This window comes from Pan troglodytes, chromosome X (genome assembly GCF_028858775.2).
Source record: "Pan troglodytes isolate AG18354 chromosome X, NHGRI_mPanTro3-v2.0_pri, whole genome shotgun sequence".
Classification (NCBI taxonomy): Eukaryota; Metazoa; Chordata; class Mammalia; order Primates; family Hominidae; genus Pan; species Pan troglodytes.
The window spans coordinates 33,222,259-33,250,030 of NC_072421.2; the positions used below are offsets into that span (position 1 = coordinate 33,222,259).

At 35.6% G+C, this 27,772-nt stretch overlaps 1 protein-coding gene across 14 annotated transcripts in view; it reads right to left on the minus strand.

The window, feature by feature from the left end:
* The window catches only part of DMD (dystrophin), a 2,616,526-nt gene that overhangs the window by 1,519,375 nt on the left and 1,069,379 nt on the right, over positions 1-27,772 (minus strand). For all 14 annotated transcript variants that reach the window (XM_063804906.1, XM_063804905.1, XM_063804907.1 and 11 more), the window contains 2 exons: positions 5,885-6,073; positions 5,053-5,234 (listed from right to left, as the gene is read on the minus strand). In XM_063804906.1, the coding sequence (XP_063660976.1) occupies positions 5,053-5,234; positions 5,885-6,073 (371 nt within the window). The remainder of the gene's footprint in view (positions 1-5,052; positions 5,235-5,884; positions 6,074-27,772) is intronic.

The following is a 27,772-nucleotide window of genomic DNA, read 5'->3' on the forward strand; positions in this document are numbered from 1 at the left end:
TTGCTTTCATTTTTTTCCCTTACCGTCACAAAAGTTTTAGTTTCTGCCTGCATGTCCTAACTACCATTATCAGAAAAGTTGATGGAACTTGCTGTGCTTAACTTTGAGTCCTTATAAAAATGTCAGTAAATCTTTTTTGCTCTCTGCAGGTTGCATTTTTCAATCAAATTAATTAGTTTATTCATAGAGAAGAAAATCTTGTTTTCCCTATGCCAGTTGTCTTCTTGCACTTCCACGGTTGGAAGTTGTGTGTTTTTCTTCCCACTTCCTTACCCCCTACCATCCCAAGTGTATTTCACAGCATTAAAAAAAAAATCATTGGCTTACTCCTCTTAAGGGGTTCTAACAAAACCACATCAATATTCTCATTTTAAACACTATATTATGAAAGGAATGGCACTTAGTTTTCTCATTTAAATCTTATAAGCATTGGTAAAGTTTTGTAATTGACCAGTATCGGCATGTGCCAAACTCGTTTGTGACTGGAGATGTGTTAATAAACTTCTTTATTGTATTAGCTTTTACCTCATCATAAATTTATGTCCATAAAAGCAACAGAATTGGAGAGAAAATACAATAGCAAGGAAAGAATCAAATGAGAGTGTGGTTATGAAGGAGAAAGAAAGGAGGAAGTATCTGTATGGTTATCTTTCCTGACATTCCTTTGTAAGCATATTTTAAATGTTGCCATTGTGAAAAAATAACTGCAAATGTATTTCTAATCATCCTGCTCATGCTCCCTTTTCCCCATACAAAAGAACTACAACTATACTCTTTGGGAAAAAAATGAGTGAGGCAATTAGAAAAGGCTGGAGAAAAAAAGTAAAAAACATCTATGAGGGTCAGGTTTGGTAGCTCAGGTCTGTAATCCTAGTACTTTGGGAGGCTAAGGTGGGAGAGGATCACTTGAGGCCAGGAGCTTGAGACTAGCCTGGGAAACACAGAAAGACCTCATTCCCTGCAAAATTTTTTTAAAAGTTAAAAAATTATATATCAGTTATTATACAAAATATATGAAATATAATTATATCTAAAATTATATAATACTTTATATAGAAAATATAAAATTACATATAAAAAGTGACATGGTATGGTAAAATAGTTAACTGACAGCTCATCATCTTATTTATCACAATAATCTTTCTTTACATTTTATAATAATTTTGCATTCACAAACTAACTTTTTATACCCTATCTCACCTAGTATCTTTTAGAGGTATGTCAAGCCTCATGAAACTATTGCTATTTTACAAAACTATAAAGTAGAGAACATAAAAGAAAAATATATTGCCCCAGTTCACATAAATAAGTGTTTGAGAAAGCAAACCCTTATTCCTTAGGCAAACTGGAGAGGATTTTATGTAAGGCAGAAGTCAGGGCACGCTATTATCTTTGTATTTTTAATATTTCTTGTTTTGTATAATTGTTGATGGTTTATGGGATAAATATTATTTCCTAGATGCAACTTGAATAATAGTAACTGTGGGCACAAATCGAAGATGTCTATTTCCAAAGGAAAAAGCATTTTTACTGTCAAAAGGATAAAAAAATAGGAACTAAAACTAAACAGAGAAGTGGTTTTTAAATTAACTAAACGGCTAAGATAGTAGAGTATACTTTTATCACAACTACCAGCTGGTCTAAGACACTACTGTGTCTTAACTGGCCAACTTCACTGGCCTAATAACTGTCCTCTCTTCCTCCAGTGGCCTTACTGATAGGTTTTCTTGATCTATCTCTCACCTACATAAAATCTGATGGCTTTGTCTTACACTTAGTCTAGAATTCAAAGCCCTTATTCAAAGCCCTGACTGACACTACAATATGTAATCAGTCTCCTACCTATATTTCAACCCCATCTCAGACCTCAGCCATCTAACTTACCACCCTGCAACTCTCCAGTCCCCCTGGCCTCTTGGTTCCTCCAGCAAGCCAAACTGTCCCTATTTTAGGGCCTTTGCATTAGCTGTTTCTACTCCGTGAACTACACTTCCTTGTGATCTGCAAATAGTGGTACCTTCTTGTCATTCAAATCTCAAACTAAATGGTACCAACCTTCAAAGTCTTACCTGGATCACAAAGTCTAAAGTAGCCCCCCCTCAACCATTCTCTATCACATTACATTTTAATCTCCTCAAAAACTATATTCCTATCTGGTATTTTTCTTGTGTTCTTTTTTTTCTTGGCTGCCAGCCTCTACAGAGTATGTTTCATGAGATCTGGGGCCAGACCTTGTATGATCATTATTGAGTCTCCAGTGCCATTAATTGTTTTTGATAACCTATTCTATTAATATTTGTTCATATAGAGAGATACATGTGTATTTTATATGTGTATATATATATATATATATATATCTCACAATGACTATATATCAAATATAATTTGATGTTGTTATTAGGTTGGTACAAAAGTAATTACAGTTTTTCCCATTACTTACAATGAAAAAAACATGATTACTTTTGCAGCAGCCTAATAGTAAATATGTTGGTAGATAGGATTAATAATTGCTAAGTGTAAATGTTCATAGATTTTAGTGATAAGCTTATCTGTATTTACAAGAAGTTTTTAACTTTTGTTATATCAACTTAGAAATTATAGCATAGCTTTGGATATACTTAATATGACTAGACAAATGTTAATTATCATTTCTCTAATCGCTAAACCAAGGCTTAGGCAGGAAATAATGGCTTCCAACTGGATCTATCCAAACCCTGTCTTTGGTAGAGAGAGAAAAGAAGTATCGATGAATCCATTTTTATTTACTAGTAATCTTCTACTCTGAAGTAATCATATATTTAGAAAAAAAATAGGTAATGCTCCAAGTTGAAGCTAATCATTGGAGATAATCCATTATCATGACCATGATAATGGAAACTGAACAGGTTATAATTTATTTGAAGCATTAAGTAAAACCTAGATTAGTTTTTTAAAAATACTGACAATACCCTCTTTTCATAATCACGTTTTTTGTTTCCTCTCACAAAATCTTTCAAAAATCAGGTTCAGCAAAGTTTACATAATGGCTTATCACATTAGAATTTAATAGGTTTTATGCATGAACACATACATAGTTAGTGAAAGTGGCAAGGAAGACTGTTATTTATAAACTCTCATATTATTTCTGAATTTGTGTTGCTCAAATAATGCTTTGTATATTCATTTTTAAGGAATTTTCCAGAAAAGTCTATGTGATACAAGTGGTTACATGTACGTGTCTCATTTTAAAAACTCTGTGAGATGTTTTAGCAAAAGATATACCAGCTAGAAGGCTCTCCTTGCCTTCTTGATAATTATTCTAAAAGCTGTAACACGTACCAAAGCTCTTGAATCTTCCCTAAGGACAAACTAATTTTTTATGTCAATCTCAGCTAGGTGGTAATACTGCCATTTTAGCATTTCCATTCTCTAGTGGGATGGGGATGAGGAAATTACACGCACAGAAGTCTAGGTGTCTGTCATCCTTCACTTAATGGCAGATATCCCTTGAAGGGGGGAATTTTTGAATGAACATCTTTTTAAAGGTTAGAATCACAGATAAAAGACTTTTTTTATGTTTCAGATAAGCAAAGAAAAAGTTGCAATTTTAATTCCAGGAGGAATTCATATTTTCTTGCAACTCAATTTCACACAGCAATTAATTAACTGATTAGTATGAATAATTAATGCCATATTGTTAGTTTTCTTGAAAATGGGGAGTATAAGAACAATGAGAGCATTTAGCCTCCAGGAGAGGATGGAAAACTAGAGTGCACAAAGGAGAAGACACCGGTGGCTATTATGGCAAGGACAGTAAAGAGGAGGTTGGATTTTCAAAACTTTCTAATTTAGTTTCAGGTTGCTTTAAATTCCACAGATCACTGCAAATAGAAGTTCTAACCTGAAGAATGTTGGCATATGACCACAGTAGGCAGCTTACATCTTAATATCGATAATAGATGGAGTAAATTAGTGGACCTGGTAAACACTGGGGGGTGGGCAGACTCAACAGTTATAATATGATTATTGTACCTCTCACATCTAGGGGTAGTGACAATCATCACCACGATCACAGCAGGCGAATAATATCAATATGCATAGACTAGTATCTCCTGGCTTGGAATACATATATAGTTATAAAACCTCTATCTTACATGTACCTTATTTATTCTTTCAAAAGGCCTGAGCTTACAAATGTGTTTTTCGCCTCCCTAATTTCACACTATAATTTAGTACTGGAATACCAATCCTTCTAGCATATCTAATGAGTTTCCTTGGTCCTTTTTTTAAAGCTTTTGAACTTCATAAATAATAGTTGAATAAACTTAAGGCATTTGGACAATTTTTTTCACTTAATGTATTCAAATCCTCAGTTGGCACTTCATTTCTTTTCATTTAAAAATAAATCTATCTTGTCTTGATAGGCTTTACATGAATATACACACCTAACAATATAAATCAAAGCAACATATCCAGAATGATGAGATCTGCTTGTTACCTTTATAAGAAATATATCATTTTTCAGAAATGTCTCAAAACCTCTTTTTTATTAAATCAATATATATTCTTAAGATAATTCATAGCCATTCTGTATTTGAATAAGAATTTCCCAAAACGTTTGAATAATGTTTTTCAAGAGGATTTCCATATATAGATGAGTAACTCTTTAATATTTTCAAGGGCTTTTTCTTCAGAAGAGAAGTTTCCTGTCAACTATAGCTAATAGGTGATTTTATGTACATAATCTCCTGTGCATGCTTCTGTGCCTTTTATAGTGACATTTTAATTTTTGGAGGAAAACCTAGAAAATAATAACTATGACAGAATTTTGGCAAATCTTAAAACATAGTTCTGTAGATAACAGTGCATCTATCTAACATCTGCTTTTTTAGTTACAAAAGTGAAAACCAAAATGTTATTTCCATGAAAATCCAACCACAGTGTCCCTTGAAAGAAAGCTGTGTGCCTTGGGAACAAACTGAGAATCGTAACTTAACCATCAAACCACAACAAAATAATCACAAGCTTCCAAAACTTGTTAGTCTTCTTAATTAAAAACAAATAAGGACTTACTTGCTTTGTTTTTCCATGCTAGCTACCCTGAGGCATTCCCATCTTGAATTTAGGAGATTCATCTGCTCTTGTACTTCAGTTTCTTCATCTTCTGATAATTTTCCTGTTCCAATCAGCTTACTTCCCAATTGTAGAATATTACCAACCCGGCCCTGATGGGCTGTCAAATCCATCATGTACCCCTGACAAAGAAGGAAGTTAACAATTGTAATTAGAACTCTAGGTAAATCGGTGTGGTTTTGAGTTTTATTTGTTTGCAGTTTTAAACTTGTGGCACATTTAGATTTATATTCCCAGTAAAAGGAATTTAATTTGTATTTGCAGAATCCCAAAACCACTTTTAATATGAATTAAGGAAAATTATCTTAAGTCAAGTTCTTCAGAAGCAGGCCCCGAGATAAGGACTTCATTGCAAGTGATTTATTAAGGAAGAGCTCCCAGGACGTTCCGCAAGGGAGTTGAAGATGGAGGGAAAAGGACAGGGAAGGGAAAGAAGCCAAACGAGTGTATCATCTCAGGAAAAGTCTCCCACTGAGAGAAGTTAAGCCCAATACCATACATCGACTCAGGAATGTAAGTAATGCCTCAGCACTGCCTTGACACAAGAGAAAGGAGTTGGGCTTTCGTATTCCTGTTGGCCAATCAGGTAGAAATGCCTTCAATGGTTGCTCTCCAAAAGAAAACTTCAAAATCTGACTGTTGGAATCCCAAGCACATCATAATAACTACATTTCCAAAATACAAGGATGTAAGAGAGTAATTGAGGAAAAAGGATGACTTGCCATTATAACAAGTCATATGTTTTGTTTTGTAAATTAACGTTTTAGTTTACCTCATGAGTATGAAACTGTTCTTTCACCACGTCCACATCATTAGAAATCTCTCCTTGTGCTTGCAATGTGTCCTCAGCAGAAAGAAGCCACGATAATACTTCTTCTAAAGCTGTCTGGTAACCGTCCAGGTTTACTTCACTCTCCATCAATGAACTGCCAAATGACTTGTCTTCAGGAGCTTCCAAATGCTGCGCAATAAAATAAATCGGATGTTACGCAATTAATGTCTTTGCAGATTGTTCCAGTACATTAAATGGTAAATCGAATGAAATATTTAAAATGGTAGGACTGTGCACCTGCATTATCAAACACAGGAACAGCAGATACAGACAATAGTGAGCTTTCATTTTAACTTCCTCATACATACATCAATTTTCAAATAGCAGTCAAAATCCACACCAAATTAATATTGTATTAAAGCTCTTCTAGATTACTGGAAGGAGAAAATTGGTATATCACCTCATGTTGCTTTTTAAATGCTATAAATATTGATCTGTAGGAACTTTCCTCAATTCTTATTTATAATAACTTACATATACATTATCGGAATTATATTTACATACCTTTGCAATGGCATTAAAGGAAATATCTCTTCCTGAGAGGCCCTAGGTAATGAAATATTTCCAAATATTTACAGACCAGTAAAGGCATCAGTAAGAAAACAAGGAGGTAGGGGAAAGGAAGGCAAAATTTAGAAAGAAAAAAAATACCTCACCCACCCATCTAAAATTTCTAACAGCATAATGACTTCTGTGATTTAGCCTTTATTTCCAGAAGGCCACGATTTAAATAGTAAGACATTATCTTACAAGAAGTAAAATATGAAGTATGCTTTACCCAATTTAATTAGCAGGATATTAAGTGAGAATGCAAATGGTTGTCTTGGAATTTCCATCTGGACCCTAAAGCCAAGAGCAAAGTATACAAAGCATCCATAATTCTAAAGAGAAGATCCAGGGTACCTGTTAAAAAATTGCTAAGAAGTGATCACAAAATTGGTCTCACAACCCTTAATCCAATATCTAGCTTAAAGGTGTGTAAGAGCAAGCAAGGAGGTCGATTAGAAAAATCTGGTGAGAAAGGCTTCCTCTGGAGAGGCTGGAGCGCTCTGCGTGGCTCTAACTTCTCCCCATCTGAAGCCAAGTAATAGAGACAGGGTAGTTTACATGAGCTGTAAACCTGGCCATATGTTTGCAGGGATTTGCATGCTATAGGAACCATACTCTCAAGTGATAGGAGAGGCTTCTTGGGATAAACTACATGTCTGCTGCTTTAACCTAAAGGCATTTATCAAGGGCAAAAATTTGAGTGAACTACTAAGTTTGCAGGAGGTTTTGCTTTGGGAGGAGTGTACTCCTTGTAGGTCGCTGGGCTTCAAAAATCCTGAGAACATGCTCAAGAGGGACTTAGCTGAGGTCAAGGACATAGGCATACTATTTATGGAGGTGAGCAGAACAAACAAATACTGGAGAAATATTTGTAGAGGAATCTTCTGCATTCCACAAATATTGCAAGCAAGCACGGGGCCCCCTAACAAACAGGGTTTTGTAAAGGAATCAAAAAGCAGTGTAGAACAACAGAAGCTGTTTGGGGGATTTCATAATCCCACCTAGAGAAAACTCAACCTTTGGTGGCTTTCCCCTGGTGTGTATGTGCTGCATTTCCTGTGCTTCTCAGTTCTGGGACTTAACCCACTAAGCTGCCAGCACCAACTTACTTGTGCTCTTCTGATAAATGCTCAAATTTTGAAACTTCAATATTTTAAATTTCCCCAACTGTTAAGTCCTTCGAGATGACAGGGCATAGTGGCAGTTATTGCAATGACATTTTCATCAAATGATGCACTCTTTTTCCAGTTTCTATAAAAGTGGCAGAGAAAGGTCATCCTGGTAAGTCAAAATCACCGAACTTCATCATATCAAAGAGGGTAAGTGCACTGAAAGGGCTATTTGCATGGAACCCTTGTCTAAGAGTAAGGCAATTTCTGAAGGTCTTAGGGGTTAGAACAACTTCCATGGTGTATCTCTTCTGTCTCTAAATACTATTAATAATAACTACCAAAGTCAGCATTAAGGGGGAAAATGACATAAAGGCAGCCTGAGAGATGTGCACAGGTGGAACCAGCTTCACGTTTGTGCAACCTGAGCAGTTGCACAGGGCCCTGAGCGCAGAAGAAACACATGCCTCTGTTATCTGCTGATACTATCCTGAAATTGTAAATAATTTTATTTTTGAATTTGTGTTTTAGAAGTGAAGTCCTATGTGCAATGAAGGATGCACATGAGCAGAGGAGACAGGTGGTATAATATGTGTATCTGTCCTATTTGCATATAGCATTTTCAATGCTCTAAAAGCACAGAGGTCTGGTGAGCTCACAGTAAGTTTAGTAAGATTCAAAGAATATGGCGTAAGTGTGTTATGTCTATAACTGAGTAAACAAGGTTGCTGGCAGCCCTGGGAGATAATGCTTCCTATCTGAACCAGACCCTGCTTCAAATCCAGCAAGAAGGCAATTTTTTCAAGAAAATACAAACGACCAAGAAACCCTATCATATCCTTTCCTACTCCTGTTATGTTCCTATATGAACCAACCACTTATGCTGAAATTGATGATATAGAAAGAAAGGGAATATTGTGACTTTGGGAGTTACCTAGCCCTGCATAAGCCTTAGTTTCTGCTTCTGTAAAATGGGAACAATAATACTTCCATAATAAGATTGTGGTAAGAATTAAAGAGTGCATAATGCACTTCACAGAGTGACCTTGTATAACAACTAAATAAAGTATGTTACGGCTGTAATTATTATCAAATTCCTGTGCATATATAAGAAGTGTTTTGAAGCATAAATTGCCCCAAGATTACCTTCTGAAGTCACTGTTCAGGTTTCAGGAGATGGAAAATTATTGTCGAAAATACGCCCCCAAAAATGTGTAAGAGCAAACATTATGTAACTCTTCTTGAAATCTGTACCTTAACCTAGCTCGTATTTAAGAGTTCTTAAAAATCATTAACTATCTTGAGTTCAAATAATCTTCTCCAAACGAAGCATTGTAAACAGCACTAATAAGTAACACAATACTTTACACTGTGCAATTTGAATCAAAATATTAAACACTTTATGATTTATTGAAATTTACACAGGATTGAATTTTGGAAGAAAATATTAAAAGGTGTATACTTATACTCAAGGACACGACATCTAGTACTCAAATTCTGAACCTAAATATTTTGTCTGAGGATGTGCATAAAACAAAAACATTTCAAAGACAGCCTTCTTAAAGATAAATTCAAATCTGAATAAGGTATGCAAAAGTTTATATTTATATCCATCAATTCAACTATATATATACAGAATTATAATCAAAATTTGAATTTAAGATCTGAGCAATTTGTCTAGATAGACTACTGTTTTTCAAATTGTAAGTCAGAATCCATTCATGGTTCATAAAATCATGTTAGTAGGTTATGACTAGGAATATTTTAAAATTAAACAGAAAAATATTAGTCTGTGTCACTTATATAATACTAACAATTATTGTCTCAATATTTGTTTCAGATGTGCATATGGGTTTATATAGATATGTATATGTATATAAGTTCTAAGGTGAGATTAAACTTTTTTCTGCAGTTTGTAAAACAAAATTGGAAATGGCTCTAGAATTTCAGACTAAGCAAACCGACGAAAAAAGAAATTTGCCTGAATTCTACATTTGTATATTTTCCATAGAGACCTTGGAATAAAAGACATTTTAAAATAAAACCATGTTTAATCTGAGAATTTGGAAATAAAGATATATAAAGAGGCTTATGCATTGTTTCAGCACCCCAAAATATGTTTTTATCATCACAGAATTTTACATTGTACCTAAGATGGAGAACAGTTCATACATGTCATGGCATCAAATGAAGAGATTTTCTAGGAAAGTTGATTTTTGTTCTTTATAGATCTATTCATAAGAAAGATAGACCCCAATCGTTTCACGAATGAAGATGCCAGTATCATCAACTGGAACTAATTATTTTTCCTATGCTTCAATCCTATTTTGTCTTTATCACAGTAGTTTATGTTTCTCTTCAGTACATTGGGCAAATGATTATGATGAGAGGCATAACAGTGAATGGATGAAACGATTTTTTTTTTTTTTTCAAAATTGAGTACACTCAAATTTATTCAACGTTATCCACAGACTTCAGAGGCTTAATTACTGCCTGTTAGATTAAGGAAGTATGAGATATTGTCACCTATGTTCCTTGAAGACATTGCTCATTAAAAAAGTTGGAAGAGGCCGTGCACGGTGGCTCACACCTGTAATCCCAGCACTTTGGGAGGCCGAGGCGGGCGGATGACGAGGTCAGGAGATCGAGACCATCTTCGCTAACACGGTGAAACCCCGTCTCTACTAAAAATACAAAAAATTAGCCGGGCGCGGTGGCGGCGCCTGTACTCCCAGTTACTCGGGAGGCTTGGGCAGGAGGAGAACGGCGTGAACACGGGAGGCGGAGCTTGCAGTGAGCGGAGAAAGCGCCACTGCAGTCCGGCCTGGGCAAAAGAGCGAGACTCCGTCTCTTTTAAAAAAAGGTGGAAGAGTGGAAAGGAGAAAGGTAAAAAAATGAGGGATGATAAATGACTGTTTTAGTCCAGCAATGTCTAGAAAAATCTCTAGACACTCATTTCTGGAGACAATTTCTAGTCATAATTTCTACTCGTAGAATTTCTCTGACTAGAAATTGTTCTAATAAAGTATACAGCAATAGCCTTGATACTTCTCAATATATAAATATATTTTAAAATCCAGTTTACTATCTGTCTGATCTTGGGTATTTAACCTCTCTGCATCTCAGTTACCCCATCTATAAAACAAGAAAAATAAAAATATACGTACATAAGGCTGCTGGAAAGATTAGATGAGATACTGCATATAAAATGCTAAGCACATTCTATCTAGATCCCAAGAAATGCTCTGCAATGCCTGTGTTTGGGGACCAAAGTTCATTGAAATAGTAAATGATTTTTATGGGGAAACAGTTGAATGAGCACTGTGTGTTTCTGGAAGCATGATTTGGGCAATTCAAACTGAGATAAGTAATCAAGTGGCTACATGTAGGTAGTGAAACCAGCAGTCCAGCAAACCACAAAGCTCTTAGAAAAAATAGCTGGGACACTGTGAGAGGGCACAGTCTATCACTGAGCAGTTTTATATCACTGATAAAATGGATTTTGGCAATTTATCTAAATTCAGCCTTAAAGTATGATACGACTGTTAACCTGGATCAAAAACAGTTTTATTGGTCTTGAATGCATAAATGCTTCAAGAACATTTGCAAATTTTATCATTCTCAGTTCATTTAAATGTATCATACTTCTTTTTCATGGAGTCTAAGTCAATTCATGGATGGTGAATTTTTTAGTGTATTCTATAATCTTTTTACCCCTCAGTAAAAGATTATTTCCAAGATAAAGGATTACAGAGGGATAACCAAGCGGTTCTTTCACTAAATAACAGAAGAGCATTTCTGAACAACCAGGATTAGTACCTGGAAATATTCTTGACACATTTCCGCTGTGTTTTCTCACAGATATAACACGTAAACCAAGGTACTATTCAAAGCATAAAAATGATTACTGAAGTGATTTATGAGAAATTAATCCATCATGCAACACTGTACATGACATTCAACCTAATGACACTATTAAATAGCTAATTTTTAATATTGATAGGGCCTGAAATTGAGTTCAAAGTTAAGCCCTAATGAGGATTTAGGAAAAATCATGGCCTGCTGTTAGGGCAACAATAAACAACAAATACAACTACTACCGCATATACAACAGCAATAACAACAGCTGCCATTATTTATTGAGTACTTAGTGTCAGTCAATTTGCTAATCACTTAATATGCATTATATCATTTTTCACTACAACAGATCAGGGTGATAGAGATTAGTAGGATGAGGAAATGGAAATAGAAAAATTAGATGACTTGCCAAAGGTCACAAAGGTAACTGGTGGTTGTGGGACTTAAAACCAGGTTGTTTGGATTCCAAAACACGTCTTTATCCCAATATAATCAATCTCTTTAAATGAAGAAAATGAATTAGGAATCTAAGCAACAGCACTTTTACAAAATATCCTAATATAACTTTTTTTTTTTTTTTTCTGTTTTTTTGAGATGGAGTTTTGCTCTTCCTGCCCAGGCTGGAGTGCAATGGTGGGATCTCGGCTCACTGCAGACTCGCCCTTTCTGGGTTCAAGCCATTCTCCTGCCTCAGCCTCCGGAGTAGCTGGGATTACAGGCACACGCCACCACACCAGGCTAATTTTTATATTTTTAATAGAGACAGGGTTTCAACACGTTGGCCAGGCTGGTCTCAAACTCCTGACCTCAGATCATCCGCCCACCTCAGCCTCCCAAAGTGCTGGGATTACAGGTGTGAGCCACGGTGTCTGGCCCTCATATAACTTCTTAAAAATAAGTCAAAGTGTACTTTTTCTTAATTTCCACAAATTCAATCAATGGTTTGGAAGCTACTAGGAAAATACCTCGTCTTCATTACGTTACTGAGTAGGAAATCAAATGTCAAGTCTAAATAACGCATGCAAGTCACAGACACTGATATCACACTGCGGAAGATACCAGAATACCAGAAAGACAGCAATGGGATACAGCCCAGATGGTAGTACAGACCCAGTAAGTCCTCCATTATCCATGATGCCCTTATTTCACACTGCATGTCTATATCAAAACATCTCATGTACCCCATAAATATATATACCTACTGTGTAGCCACAAAAATTTTAAAAATAATTTTAACAGTTTTTTAAAAACATAAACAGAAAAAGAAGTCAGAAGAAGCTGAGCAAAAAATAAAGCTAACAAATTCTTTCTAAAAGAAGGCATGTGTCAAGTCCACCATTTCAACTCTGTGCCTTCTGTTAATCCTATGATTTGCCTTTGATGTTAAATGTCAGCAAATTTAACATTCTTCACTATTGCAGAACCACTCACAGAAATGGTACATTGTGCCTCGGATGCTCCGTTTAAGAAGACAAAAATGGGTATCATATGTACACATATAAGGTATTTTAGTTTTTAAAAATCTCATTCTATAGCCTATTAAACAAAAGGTTCTAGAGCCAAAAAACATTAATCTTTTTTTTTTATACTTTAAATACTAGGGTACATGTGCACAACGTTCAGGTTTGTTACATATGTATACATGTGCCATGATGGTGTGCTGCACCCATTAACTCGTCATTTAGCATTAGGTATATCTCCTAATGCTATCCCTCCCCCCTCCCCCCACCCCACTATGGGACCCAGTGTGTGATGTTCCCCTTCCTGTGTCCAAGTGTTCTCATTGTTCAATTCCCAGCCATGAGTGAGAACATATGGTATTTGGTTTTTTGTCCTTGCGTTAGCTTGCTGAGAATGATGGTCTCCAGCTTCATCCATGTCTCTACAAAGGACATGAACTCATCCTGTTTTATGGCTGCATAGTATTTCATGGTGTATATGTGCCACATTTTCTTAATCCAGTCTATCATTGATGGACATTTGGGTTGGTTCCAAGTCTTTGCAATTGTAAATAGTGCCGCAATAAACATACGTGTGCATGTGTCTTTACAGCAGCATGATTTTTAATCCTTTGGGAATATACCCAGTAATAGGTATATTACTGTAATGGGATATAATGGGATGGCTGGGTCAAATGGTATTTCTAGTTCTAGATCCTTGAGGAATTGCACACTGTCTTCCACAATGGTTAACTAGTTTACAATCCCATCAACAGTGTAAAAGTGCTCTTATTTCTCCACATCCTCTCCAGCACCTGTTGTTTCCTGACTTTTTAATGATCACCATTCTAACTGTGTGCAATGGTATCTCATTGTGGTTTTGATTTGCATTTCTCTGATGACCAGTGATGATGAGCATTTTTTTCATGTGTCTGTTGGCTGCATCAATGCCTTCTTTTGAGAAGTGTCTGTTCATATCCTTAGATCTTTTGAGAAGTGTCTGTTCATATCCTTAGATCTTTCCTGCTTTCTCTTGTGGGCATTTAGTGCTATAAATTTCCCTCTACACACTGCTTTAAATGTGTCCCACAGATTCTGGTATGTTGTGTCTTTGTTCTCATTGATTTCAAAGAACATCTTTATTTCTGCCTTCATTTCGTTATGTACCCAGTAGTCATTCAGCAGCAGGTTGTTCAGTTTCCATGTAGTTGAGTGAGTTTCTTAATCCTGATTTCTAGTTTGATTACACTGTGGTCTGAGAGACAGTCTGTTATCATTTCTGTTCTTTTACATTTTCTGAGGGGTGCTTTAACTTCCAACTATGTGGTCAATTTTGGAATAAGTGTGATGTGGTGCTGAGAAGAATGTATATTCTGTTGATTAGGGGTGGAGAGTTCTGTAGATGTCTATGAGGTCCGCTTGTTGCAGAGCTGAGTTCAATTCCTGGATATCCTTCTTGACATTCTGTCTCACTGATCTGTCTAATATTGACAGTGGGGTGTTAAAGTCTCCCATTATTAATGTGTGGGAGTCTAAGTCTCTTTATAGGTCTCTAAGGACTTGCTTTATGAATCAGGGTGCTCTTGAATTGGGTGCATATATATTTAGGATAGTTAGCTCTTCTTGTTGAATTGATCCCTTCACCATTATGTAATGGCCTTCTTTGTCTCTTTTGATCTTTGTTAGTTTAAAGTCTGTTTTATCAGACACTAGGATTGCAACCCCTGCCTTTTTTTGAAAAACATTAATCTTAATTCCTACATTAAAAAATGGCTCTGGCAAAGATTGCTCATCCTCCAATATGTATCTTTCTTCACCCTTTATGTAGTATTAGAAAGTTTAGGGGACAATTTGGCTATCTAGAAATGTCACTACAGTTCCCACTTTCCCTTGCAGTTAGATGTGGCATGTAACCAAGTATTGGCCAGTTGGATATAACGCATCCAACTTCGTCATTAAGACCTAAACGGGCATAGATATGCTCTCTTCTTCGTCCTCCCTCCTGAAGGTCGTGATACACACATGAAGCTGGTGAGCTATCCTCGACCGTGACTACGAAGACAGCATCCCAGGGGATGACCGAAAAACTGGGCAACAGGACTATGGATCCCTGAATGAGCAGAGACTTCCTACAAGGCCTCCATCACTCCCATCTACACCACATTTAAGAGAAGTAAGTCTGAAAGAGAAACAAACTCATTTTTTAGTTCATCCATCCTTGTGTTTTTGTTAGTGCCACGAAACCTACAGCAATCTAATATACTGATATACTCTAATTTTCCAGCAGCTGAGATTTTACTATAAAAATGTATCTGTAAAAGCTTATATGTGATTTTAAAATAAACTTTCTACTATAAAATCAGATGTCTCTCTAAAACTATACTCTCTCTTTCTAAAACATACTCTCAATGAAGGTTCCAGTCATTATGCTTCATCATTTTTTAAGTCACATACCTTTAGATATTACACTAACCCTTGCATTGTAGGAAGGCGAGGACAATGACCCCGTGCCTAACAGCACAGCACACAGATAATAAATATTTACTAAATTGTTTGGGGTAATTTTAATTTCTCAGTAAAGGTCATTTGTGCTTCCAATTTCAGGTTTTATATAACATATGTTTTAACCAATCAATACCTTGAAAATGGAGTAATATGGCATAAAATATTCATAGTTTTAAATATATGTCTTCCCAGTATTCCTATTCATATTTCAAGTGTGTATACATATATACATATTCACATACATATATAGTATACAAACTTATGTGTGTGTGTGTGTGTGTTTTCTTCCTCTAATTTCTCTAATTCTACCATTTATATCTTTGGGTATACATTTACTTTCTAACTTATTTTATATTTTATTCCTTTATTTTTTCCTGCACTTCACCTGAGACTTTCTGTCTTGGCTATTATAATCCATACAATAGAACCTTTCTCATAAAATCAAGAAGGAAGAAAAAGAAATAAGCACTGTTATGGCAAATTCTCCTAAATCAATGGAAGGTCAGAGAGAAAATAATAGAAGATTTAGAGAAATGTACCTAGAACAATTTAATAACCCAATATAAAAGATTTCTTTTTAAAAGCAAGTTTATAATAAAATTTTCATAAGCATCAATAAAAAAACTTTCTCAGAAATTTATTAGATGTCACGTGAAAGACATCTAGCCTAGTGATTTCTTTGTTCTTATTGTTTCATATAATTCTTACAAACACCCTAAAACGGGGACCTATTTCAAAGATGACGATGAGGAAATCGAAGTCACACCTATGAGGTGTGGGAGGAAAAATGGGATCCCCAGTAAACCAACGAACATTCCTTGGCTGACAGACATTCATAAAGTCCAGAGAAGAAGGATGAACATAATAACTCTATACTGTTTGGTGGATGTTTCAATAATTTTAAAAGTCAGTATTTAGTTTAAAATAGGATAGTTACAAAATGTCTCAGAAGACCAAATGAATTCTTAATGTTATTTTCCTTAATCCTAAGTTTAACAGTTTTATTAATTTTCAAATACGTCTCATGGAAAAACACCAAGTCTTATTTATTTTAATCAGTCATTTATAAATAGGAAAAAAATGATTCACTGGATCCTTTTAAAATGCAAAATAATTCAGAAGTAAACTGCTTTAGACAAGTGGTTTTTACTTACCCAAAAACCAAAACAAAATACACTTATCTCGTGAAAACTTATTATTTCAAATTGACATATATTGCCACATAAATAATATTCCTCTAGAATGACCGTAGTCCATAGAGTTTGCAATTGCATATACAAATTAATTGTGAGCTATGAAGAGAACCTAAACATATATATTCCCATGTAGCCAGTTTTGGAATTTTGCTTTTTTTCTCATCATTTATAATATTCTTAGCTATGTACTCATTTATTCCACAAGTCTATATGTAAAGAAATTAGAAGTTCGCACAAGAGATGTCCCCAAAATATAGAAACTTATCTACACTTACACTAATCCTAGCTTCTTCATGTTTCAGTGAAAATCTTATTCTTCCTGTTATTTGATCCAAGACTCCTTAACCTTAAGCTGTTTTCTGTAAAGGGCTAGATAATAGGTATGTTCAATTTTGCAGACCACTAAAGACCAGATGCCCCCACTCAGCTCCGTCACTGCAAATTGTAGCCCCAAACAATCTGGAGACAATACATTAAGTGAATAAACATAGATGTGTTCCAATAAAACTTTATTTACAAAAATCATGTAACAAGTCTATTTTCACCCTCAGGCCATAGATTGCTATCTCCTGATGATGAAATTGCTTCCCACATTTAAACTAATTTCTCTGCACTTCTCACTGTTGATTATCTTTCCTCTCTCCAATCTCTCCCCCTCCAATTGATTCTCATTGGTCACTTTCCCACTCTATTGCATGTCCAAGCTAGCCATCTCTAAAATCTCACTGCCCTCCCCTGCCCTACCTCCATTGCTGTATATAACAATATCTCAAAGAAATCATGCTGCATAAAACCAGTGGCCGCACTCGGGAAACTTTAAGTCGGCCTCACTTTGGAGTAAAATAAATATGAGGTCAAATTCAGGTTCTAGAATTTATAGGTAGTGTGTACTTGAACTTGGCAAAGTTTTTTAATTTCACACTCTTGGTACACACCTGAAAATAGATATGATACTAATTTAGAGGGTAAATGTAAGGCTCACAGATAATATACACAGATTGTATTAACATTCAGCATCACCCTTTGCCATTCAACTTTTACAAAATCACTTTCATTGCCTCATTGTTTTTATTTAGTGCAACCCAGAATAGAGAACTAACAACAACAAAGAGGAGTTTGGTTCAATTAGATTTTAGGTTGTAAAAATATTCTACTAAATTGACACATCTTTTCTAACTAGGTAAATTTTCTCCAAGGACATTAGCTATATTCACTTCCTTAATGTACACCAGTTGCTTGGTTTATCCCGTTACCTTTCACATATATCACTAAATTCTGTGTGCTTTCTCTTTAGTTATGTTACATACCTTTATCTTTTTTCCTTATTCCTTAAACAAAGATGTGGTATATCCTTCATAAGGGAGAGAAATCCTTATGGGGGAACTAATGGGTAGCTTCCTGTCTCTACTTCTTGGGCATCTATAGTGCTTCTGTGGGATAGTTTCATTATTAAAATTAGGGAAATAATATAAATAACTAGTGAGCTAATTAGGAAGACAATTATAAGGGTGTGATTGTGGAAATGGGGAAGTTCTTTTATGAGAGGTGATGTAGCATCTTGGAATCCTCACGACAGTAGACAGTTTATTTTGTTCAGCACCTGACATACAGTATAACATACTATATGTTTGTTGAATAAAATAATGTGTCTCTTAGCATATGACATGTAACAATATTCCATTTTACTTATACTCATATGAGGACATTTTTTTTCCTAAGAGAATTAGACCAAAGCATCTTTCCATGACAGAGCAGGGACAAGAAATGACACAAACTCCACTTCTGTTTATTTCATTTACTGCCTTCTTCAATGCAGTGTTGGCTTCCCTATTCAAGGCAAGAGATTCTTGGTTAAGGACTTCAGAGCCTGCCATTTCAAAGAATGGTATTAATTCTTGGGAAGACTCTGGTAGATTTCATTAACACCTGCAAATTCCACCCTCTGCCTCAAGGAAAGTAATAAAAGTCCTCTATCCTGTTGGCTGAAAGCAATGGGAAGTTCTTCAATTTTATCATTGGCTCCTCATAGGAGCAATCATGCTTCAGGGTCTGTATCTCTGTGTCCCATAGACAATTAAAGCTTTTGATCTTAGGGTTCATAGAACTGAGAAGAACGCAGTAAGTCTTTTGCATTTCAGAAAAATAAAAGTATGAAACCTTTTGATAAGTTTCCATCTCTTGTTATACTAATATTTCTTCTCATATTTTCAAGTAAAAAAACTCAAAATCAAGGTGGGCTAAGTGATAAGAGCAATCACTTCTGATTTGGTGAAGATACTAAAAGAGGGTTAAAGGATATGTACAGATATGTGTATATTACAAACTGAGGCAATGGAAGCATGAGCACAAAAGCGAAACAGAACCCTAAGTGAGGTTAACATAGAAAGTAAACGTCCTAAAGTCATCAACAGAGACAAAACCTCGCCGAAAGTTTTCACTTATAATATTTTTAAACAGATTTGACCTTTCTTTCCATTTATTTTCTGTAGGTATATTTTATAACTGACCTATTTATAATGAGACTACCACCAAATATCCATTTTTAAAATGCTCTCTCCATAGCATGAATGTCTTATAAAATCTAGTCTCTTTCTTAATATTGTTAATACAGAAGCTTCTCCTTCAAAGATTGAAGGTTTTTTTCTGCTTTTGGAAATAATTTGAGAAATAACATAGTACTCACAGCCACTTGCCAACCTGAAAATGTTCAGCATTTATGTAACACTTGACTTTTTCAAAAATAAAGTACATAACTCAATCTTTTCAACTACTTTGCCATGAGATGTCCAGAACATTTCTGTGTAGTAAAATAGATTTCCTAGGTTACTCTGATTTTGCTGAAAAAGATTTTAAGTATTCTACTACTTAAGATAACATAATCTATAAACACACTTTAGTGTTCATAGACAGAGCAGCACATCAAGAGCCCCAAAAACGCTAATAAATAAGAGAGAGGCCTGACATTATGCATCCTATTAAGGATCTCTGATTTTCCACAGAAGATATCAAGTACCATATATTATATCAAATTATCTGAAAACCTGTATATTAAAAATTGGTAAAGTTTATTTCTTTCTTAATTCTTAAATAAGCCTGTGAAGAGACATTATAATATGTCCTTCTAGAACCCCAGTTCATCGTGTGTATCTCCTAAGTGGGTGCTATCCACTGTGTAGACTGTGCTTTAAATTATAATGCTGTCTTCATCATCTAAATTCTTTTAGAATTTACCACCAGAACTGAAGTATAGTGAATTAAGTGTTTACCATTTGTGAGGGATGGTGTAAGCACTCCACTAAATCATCTAATTTAACCTCACAACATAAGGGATGATTATTGTCTACATTTTACTATGAGGAGACCTGATTCATAAAGGTTAGAAACTTGCCCAAGGTCGAAGAGCTAATAAAAAGCAGAGATGGGAACTGAATTCAGTATCTGTCTCACGAAATCCTGAATATTAACTTGTTGCCAGACTTTTTTGTAATAACTCAAGGGGAAGGAACATTTCCCAGAGATAGCTAGATTTATAAAATTTAATTTAAAAATCAAAATATAATAATGTGTTATATTTTATGTGAATGTGATCATTCTAAGTCTCTCATACACTCACAGAATTGTGGATAGATTTCTTTGATTCATCCAGTCTTTTTCACCCTTAGAAATTTCTGTGACCAATTTTATATGTTTATAATATGATTGTATATGGCATATAATTTTTGCATTCTAAACAGATAGCTTGTCTATATAAAAATAAAAAATGAACTACCATAAGCTTCATTAGCACAATGTCTTAAAATTTACTCACATTTTAAATTTTAAATCAGTACATAAAATATAGATACAATGAAATATGCAGCAAATATTACTGGGATTTTGTTGGTATATAATCATACCCGAAACCTGTCAAAACTTAAAACACACCCATTGGTACATTTCAACTTATTTGTTCTACTTTGGAAAGGAGAAATGGAAAGAAACAGAATAAACAGAAATACCTTTTCGTCACATAGTGAGATAATCAATACTATGTTTAAAAACAAAGTTTCTTTATATTTTCAAAATAGTCTCTAGTGGAATCAGCTACCATATTCTTGATTTGCATAATACTTATAAATTTCCTACAAACTCACTACATATTCTATTTGGAAGTTTTTATATATAGGCTTTATATTACACTAAAAAGGTCATCAAATTATTGCCACATCCATAAATTAAAATATGTTAAACTCCAAATATGAAAGTACGGCAGCTATTCAAAAACCTTAACATAAAGATAAATTAAAATTATGCAAATTGAGTAGAAAACTCATGCAGAAACTGTAAATCGGGAACAGGGAAGCCATTTAAGGTAAAAGAGAAATCGTCACAAGTATGCTTAGAATTTCCTGATTTAGAAATAGTGGGACAAAATACAATCCTACCTATCAAGCTTTTCAGATAATAACATTGTGCCTAGGCCTGAAAGTACATGCATGACATTTGTTTGAAAGGATTGTGATTGCCTTGTAAACTTCTTTTACAATTTTATTAACACGGGTTGTTCCGTATAGTTGGCCGACATTGCTTATTTCTTCCACTGCCCTACAACAACCATAAACTCCCAATTATTCTGGGAGTAGTTTATAAGAGTACAGATTATCTGGAGGTGTTATTTCTCTTTCATTTGGCCTTTCACAGCTCATTAGTACCTCAACAAGAAAGTTAAGGCAAAGGATGGAAAGGCTGCAGAATTTCTAAACAAATAAATTTGCTCCTTGTCAGCAGCATATACAGAACAGCATTTAGAGATGTCAGACAAAATAACTAAAATGGGATAAACAAAGATATTTAATGTATACTGTGGCAATTTTCCTTGAGTGATTTTTCCCTCTGTATTGTCTAAAATATTGACTGAATTGTCTGTAGGTTTTGGCATCCAACAGACCTCAAAGTCCTTTGTTTTTAGCATGTAATTGACCATCTTTAGCAATATCACCTGCCATTGAGCAATGTATTACATTTGTTGCCAATATATTGACTATTTTTCAATGTGAAGACAAAAACTGAAAACCAAATTTGCAAAGGAAGATTCATGATGACCTTGAGTGGAGTCTACTAGAAAGCTTGTTTGATTTTAGGCTTGCCAATGCATTCGATGCCATCAGCACAGGGATATCTATCCTTGTCTCGAGGAGAAATAAGGGAATCAGAAAATTAAGGCTTTTTTAGTATCTACTCATTAGAGGTGATATGTCCTTAAACATGAAAATCATAATGTGTTATATCCATTATTATTTTGCTTTTTAATAAGAATGCAAGATATCCATAATCAATTGGTAAATTTATCTTTGTCTAGCCTATCTACTGGCAATTGAACAAATAATAAAAAACTTCAAATAGATAATTTTTTACAAAATTATTTTAATTACAGATTTGCCAGGTAGAAGGGCAACTAACAAAAGAGCCTTTATACATTCAATACATCATAACTTCATTTATTTTGTAGAGAAGAGCTTGAAAATCATATGGAATTCCGGCTCTGTCACTTAGTACAAATAGTGTTGCTTTAACAAATATTTATTAAGCAACTACAAAGGAGCAGGCACTATTTTAGGCAATGATGATATAGCCATATACAAAATAGACAAAAATCTAAGTTCTTATTCAGTGAATCATGTCACTGAAGGCATACTAATCAAGAGAAATAAGTAAAATAGAAGGATGTAAGTGTTATGGAGAAAAGGAAGCAAGGAAGGGGAATTGAAAGTACTAGGGGAAGGGACACTGCAGATTTAATTAGGATGATCAGGGAAAATAATATTGAGTGGGTATCCTTTGAGAAAAAGATTTAAAGATATGAGAGAGAAAGCCATGTGAGTATGTGCAGGAAATGTGTTCCAGGTAGAGGCATCTATGACTGCAGTGGAATGAGAGAGGGTAACAATGGTGGAAAAGGAAGCCAGAGAAGAAACATAGAGAAAGGAGGAGGTGATTGTGCATGGGCTTATAAAACAGCAGGACTGCATTTTACTGAATGGCTGGCAAGGCATGGGAAGGTTTTCAGCGGAAGAGTGATGTGATTTGCCTTACGTTTTAACAAGACCATCCGGCAGACAAAATGGATTACAGGTAAGGCAAGGCCAAAGCAGGCAGGCTTGTTTAAAAGGCTATTTCACTAATTTAGACCAGAGGTGATGGTGGTGGCCATGTAAGTAGTCAGAAGTGATCAGATTCTGGATATATACCTGGTTAATGTGGACCTGCATAGGTTTTTTTTGTTTTTGTTTTTGGTTTTTTTTTTGAGATGGAGTCTCGCTCTGTCACCCAGGCTGGAGTGCAGTAGCGCGATATCCGCTCACTACAAGCTCCGCCTCCCGGGTTCACGCCATTCTCCTGCCTCAGCCTCCCGAGTAGCTGGGACTACACGCACCTGCCACCACGCCCGGCAAATTTTTTGTATTTTTAGAAGAGATGGGGTTTCACCGTGTTAGCCAGGATGGTCTCGATCTGCGGACCTCGTGATCCGCCCGCCTCGGCCTCCCAAAGTGCTGGGATTACAGGCGTGAGCCACCGCACCCGGCGAAACCTGGCATAGTTTTCTAATCAACAACATCAGGTGTGAGAAAGAACAAGACTAAGTTTGACTCAAAGATGTTCATTTGGGGCAACTGGAAGGCTATAGTGAAACCTTACTGACACAGGAAAAACTATTGATGAAGCAGATGTGGGTGTTAGTAAATTTAGTTTTACATAGGGTAAATTTGAATTGACTAGGAATGTATAAAAAGTTGTGTATCTAAGTTTGGAGTTCGGCAGAAAGCTCTGAGCTGGGGGTAAACATTGGGAGGCATCAACTTACAGACAGTATTTGATGCCAGGAGGCTAGATAAGATCATCGAGAAAATGAATGTGGTCTAAGAACCAACCCCTGGTTACTGTCATATCAGGAATTTGTGTTGATGGGGAAGAACCAGCAAATTAAAATCAAAGCAGATGCTAGAAAAACAGGAAGAAAACCTGGAATGTGTGGTGCCTTAGAAATCAAAGAGGGGGAAGTAAATGCATGTCTCAAATTCTCCTACATTTACTTAAGTTACTTAATTTAGGTAGTACATATAAGGAATCTCACATTGTGGCTAGCATATTGTAAAAACTTAATAAATGTTTGTTGAACAAATTATGTGTCATTTCATAACCCAACCAACATATATCAGGATACTGGTTGTGATATATGCAGAATACATTTGGCAATTGAGTGTTACCAATATATTATCAAACATGCTAGAGAAGTGTAGTGTATCGAGAATTAAGAATGTGGGCTCTGGAATCAAAATATCTAGACTCAAATTCTTTTCTGTACCACTGAACCTTAGTGTTCTCGTCTGAAAATGGGAATAACAAGAATATAAACTCCTAGTGTTGGTAAGATAAGTTAAACATGTTAATAATATACATACAGCATGGAAGAACCTGGTCTACAGTAAATCCTCAACAAATTTTGTTATTGTGCCAATTAAAGCAAACTTAAGAAGCAATGTCTTATGTATTCAATTAATACTAAAATGAGCACATATTGTGGATTCATGTATCAACTATGTATTAATCACTCACTTAGATCACAATGGATATAAAGAATAAAAGAGCTGCCCTCAAGGAAATCATAGTCCAGTGGAGGAAACCTACAAGTAAGCAAAAAATATATGTGCTCTCATAAGAACACATCTAAGAAGAAATGGAAGCATTGAAAAGGGAAGCGAAATATGAACTGAGAAGTAGGAATTTTTACACACTACTAAGACCTTGTCAAGTTAGTGTCTTCCCTTAGGGCGGCATGTCTAATACACTCAGCGTTGTTTCATCAACGTGTTTTCCTGGTAATCTTTTGGGGGAATTGACAGTCAAACCATGAACATTGGTACTACATTTATATTTATGAAAGATCATTCTGGATGCAGTGTGGAGAATGATCTATGGAAGATGAGGGCAGCAAGACCACTTAGATATCCAGTGAATGACCGTATGTAATAGTCAGAACCTGACTGTTGCCGTAGGAACTCAATAACTGTTGAAAACGTGAATTGATGAGATATATACTGAGGGCTTCAACAAAACAGAAGTAGGGAAAGAGGGGGAGATGACAGACTTCTGACATATATGATCTTAGAGTGTATTGGACGTGGGCACTATAAATATGAAAAGAAAGACAGTTGTTGAGAATGATTCCTAGGTGTCTTTTTTTATTATTATACTTCAAGTTCTGGGATACATGTGCAGAACGTGCAGGTTTCTTACATAAATATACATGTGCTATAGTGGTTTGCTGCACCCATCAACCCGTCATCTAGGTTTTAAGCCCTGCATGCATTAGGTATTTATCCTAATGCTCTCCCTACCCTTGCCCTCCACCCCCAGACAGGCGATGGTGTGTGATGTTCCCCTCCCTGTGTCCATGTGTTCTCATTGTTCAACTCCCACTTATGAGTGAGAACATGCGGTATTTGGTATTCTGTTCCTGGGTTAGTTTGCTTAGAATGATGCTTTCCAGCTCCATCCATGTTCCTGCAAAGACAAGAACTCATTCTATTTTATGGTTGCATAGTATTCCATGTATATGTGCCACATTTTCTTTATCCAGTCTATCATTGATGGGAACGGTCAGGAGTTCGAGACCAGCATGGCCAACATGGTGAAACCCTGTCTCTACTAAAATAACAAAAATTAGCCAGGCGTGGTGGTGGGTGCCTGTAGTCCCATCTACTTGGGAGGCTGAGGCAGTAGAATCGTTGAACCTGGGAGGCAGGGGTGCAGTGAGCTGAAATTGGGTCAGTGAACTCTAACCTGGGCAACAGAGCAATAATCTGTCTCCAAAAAAAAAAAAAAAAAACAGCAAGCAAAGACAAAGCAAGGTTTTGTGAGGCAAGGAATTCAAAACCACCATATGACCCAAGAATCCCTCCTTCTGGGCATATACACAAAGGAAATAATAACACAACCTTGTAAAGATATCCGTGCTTCTATGCTCATTGAAGCATTGTTCACAGTAGCCAAGATATGGAAACAACGTTTAAGTATCCACGGATAAATGATTAAAGACATTATGGCACATATATATGCAATTGAATATTATTCAGTCCTTAAAAAAAGAATGAAATCTTGCCATTTGCTACAACATGGATGAGCCTAGAATACATTACACTAAGAATTTAAACCTTGGATGACATCAATGAGCTCTAGAACTCCTCATGCGTAGAAATCACCCTACATTTGACTTTCAGTTTATTTAACGGGTAACAACTTCTGGTTATTACTGGCCCGGAAGACGTTTGTAGTAAACAGAAGAGACAACTGTCTCTGTCCTCATGGAACTCACACTTTTGTGTGATTATACAAGCAATAAATAAATAAATTATATTGAACAAAAAAAAGTTTGCGCCAAATTATATTTGCAGCCACTTTATGAATAAATTGTTGTGCTTAGTGCTGTGTGACACGATAAATTGGAGGATTAAGAAATGCATTAAGCAACACCAACAAGGGAGTACAAATATTATATTTAACCATCATATTTCATTGGACCTTAAGTGCCATTCTTCTAGTTTTATGGAGGAAATGTATTAGGACACGATAATCATCTAATACTGCACTAAATATTGTAGTTTACTGTTACTGAAAGCGTAAGATGGAAATCCTAGGGGTCAACATTATTTATGTGACAGAAAAGATCACATGTATAATATTTGTCTTTTCTACATTTTGTCTGTTTGACACTGGGTCGGCTACACCTTTGCTTAAAAGTTCTCAGCATTCTCTGCTTTTGTGGTTTTTTTTGTTGTTTTTTGTTTTTTAAGTTTTCTACTCAAGTCAGATAATGGTAAATCTAATTGCATCTTGATGAGCTACTTAAAAATACCCTTAAGGCTGGGCGTGGTGGCTCATGCCTGTAATCCCAGCACTTTGGGAGGCCGAGGCGGGCAGATCACCTAAGGTCAGGAGTTCAAGACCAGCCTGGCCAACATAGCAAAACCTTGTCACTACTTAAAAAAAAAAAAAAATACAAAAATTAGTCGGGCATGGTGGCAGGTGCCTGTAATCCCAGCTACTAGTGAGGCTAAGGCAGAAGAATCGCTTGAGCCCGGGAGGCGGAGGTTGCAGTGAGCTGAGATTGTGCCACTGCATGCCAGCCTGGCGACAGAGAGAGACTCCATCTCGGAAAAAAAAAAAAAGTACACTTAAATGACATACATTTCATCTCAGAGCCTAAGTATAATTTGAAGCATTTCAAATTGCTGGCCCATTTGCTTATCAAATCTTGTTATATTTTTGAATCACATTTCATTGTTAAACACCCTCAGTGTATACACTCATATGTCCCTATGCCTATCAACTTTGTGGACTGAGACAAGAATATTTTTTTTACCTCAAGTTTAAGAATGTAATCACTATCAAAACTCAGACTATTTACTGATGTTTTTCTAAATGGAATAGTCTGTTGCATTATTCAGTCATGAGAAATCATGTTTTTGACAGGGCTTGTTTCTCAAGTTGGCTTAAAAGGTTCCTTCGCATCTCTGCATTATTCACACATTGCTGTAGAAGGTGCTAAAAACTTGGCATCAGGAGACAGAGTCCTACTGATCAGCAGGTTATCATATGAATAGTGGAATTCCAGCAGCAAGTGTTTTAAAACAAAGTGCCGCCTGATACTTATTTTATCGTGTTTTATAAAATCAAATCATGTTAAACTGTTCCAGTGATGTCATGGTCTCTGCTCTCTTCCCCATGCCATCTTGCTCTCTGATAAAACTTGAACTTGAAAGATTTTTTTTTTTTTTAATGAAGGGAGGAAAATACAGAGACTACGGCATTGAAGAGAATTAAGTAGGAACCAATACTAATAATAATCACTTACTAAAAATGGGAGTATGTTAGTTAAATACTAATGGGATTAAAACTTCCTATCGAAGCTGTATGCTGAATGTTCATTACATTTTTTTGGACATTTTTGTCCTGAAAAATCAACATTTATAGGTTGATACCACATATTTTATATAGCACATTGTATGTTATACACAGGAATTTACGGTGTACTGTAGATTCCTACCACAGAGTGTATCATCAAAATTAGGAGTTTATCAGAACTCTTAATTCTCTCCCAATCTGAAATATTAACATCATTCTTCTATGAACTAT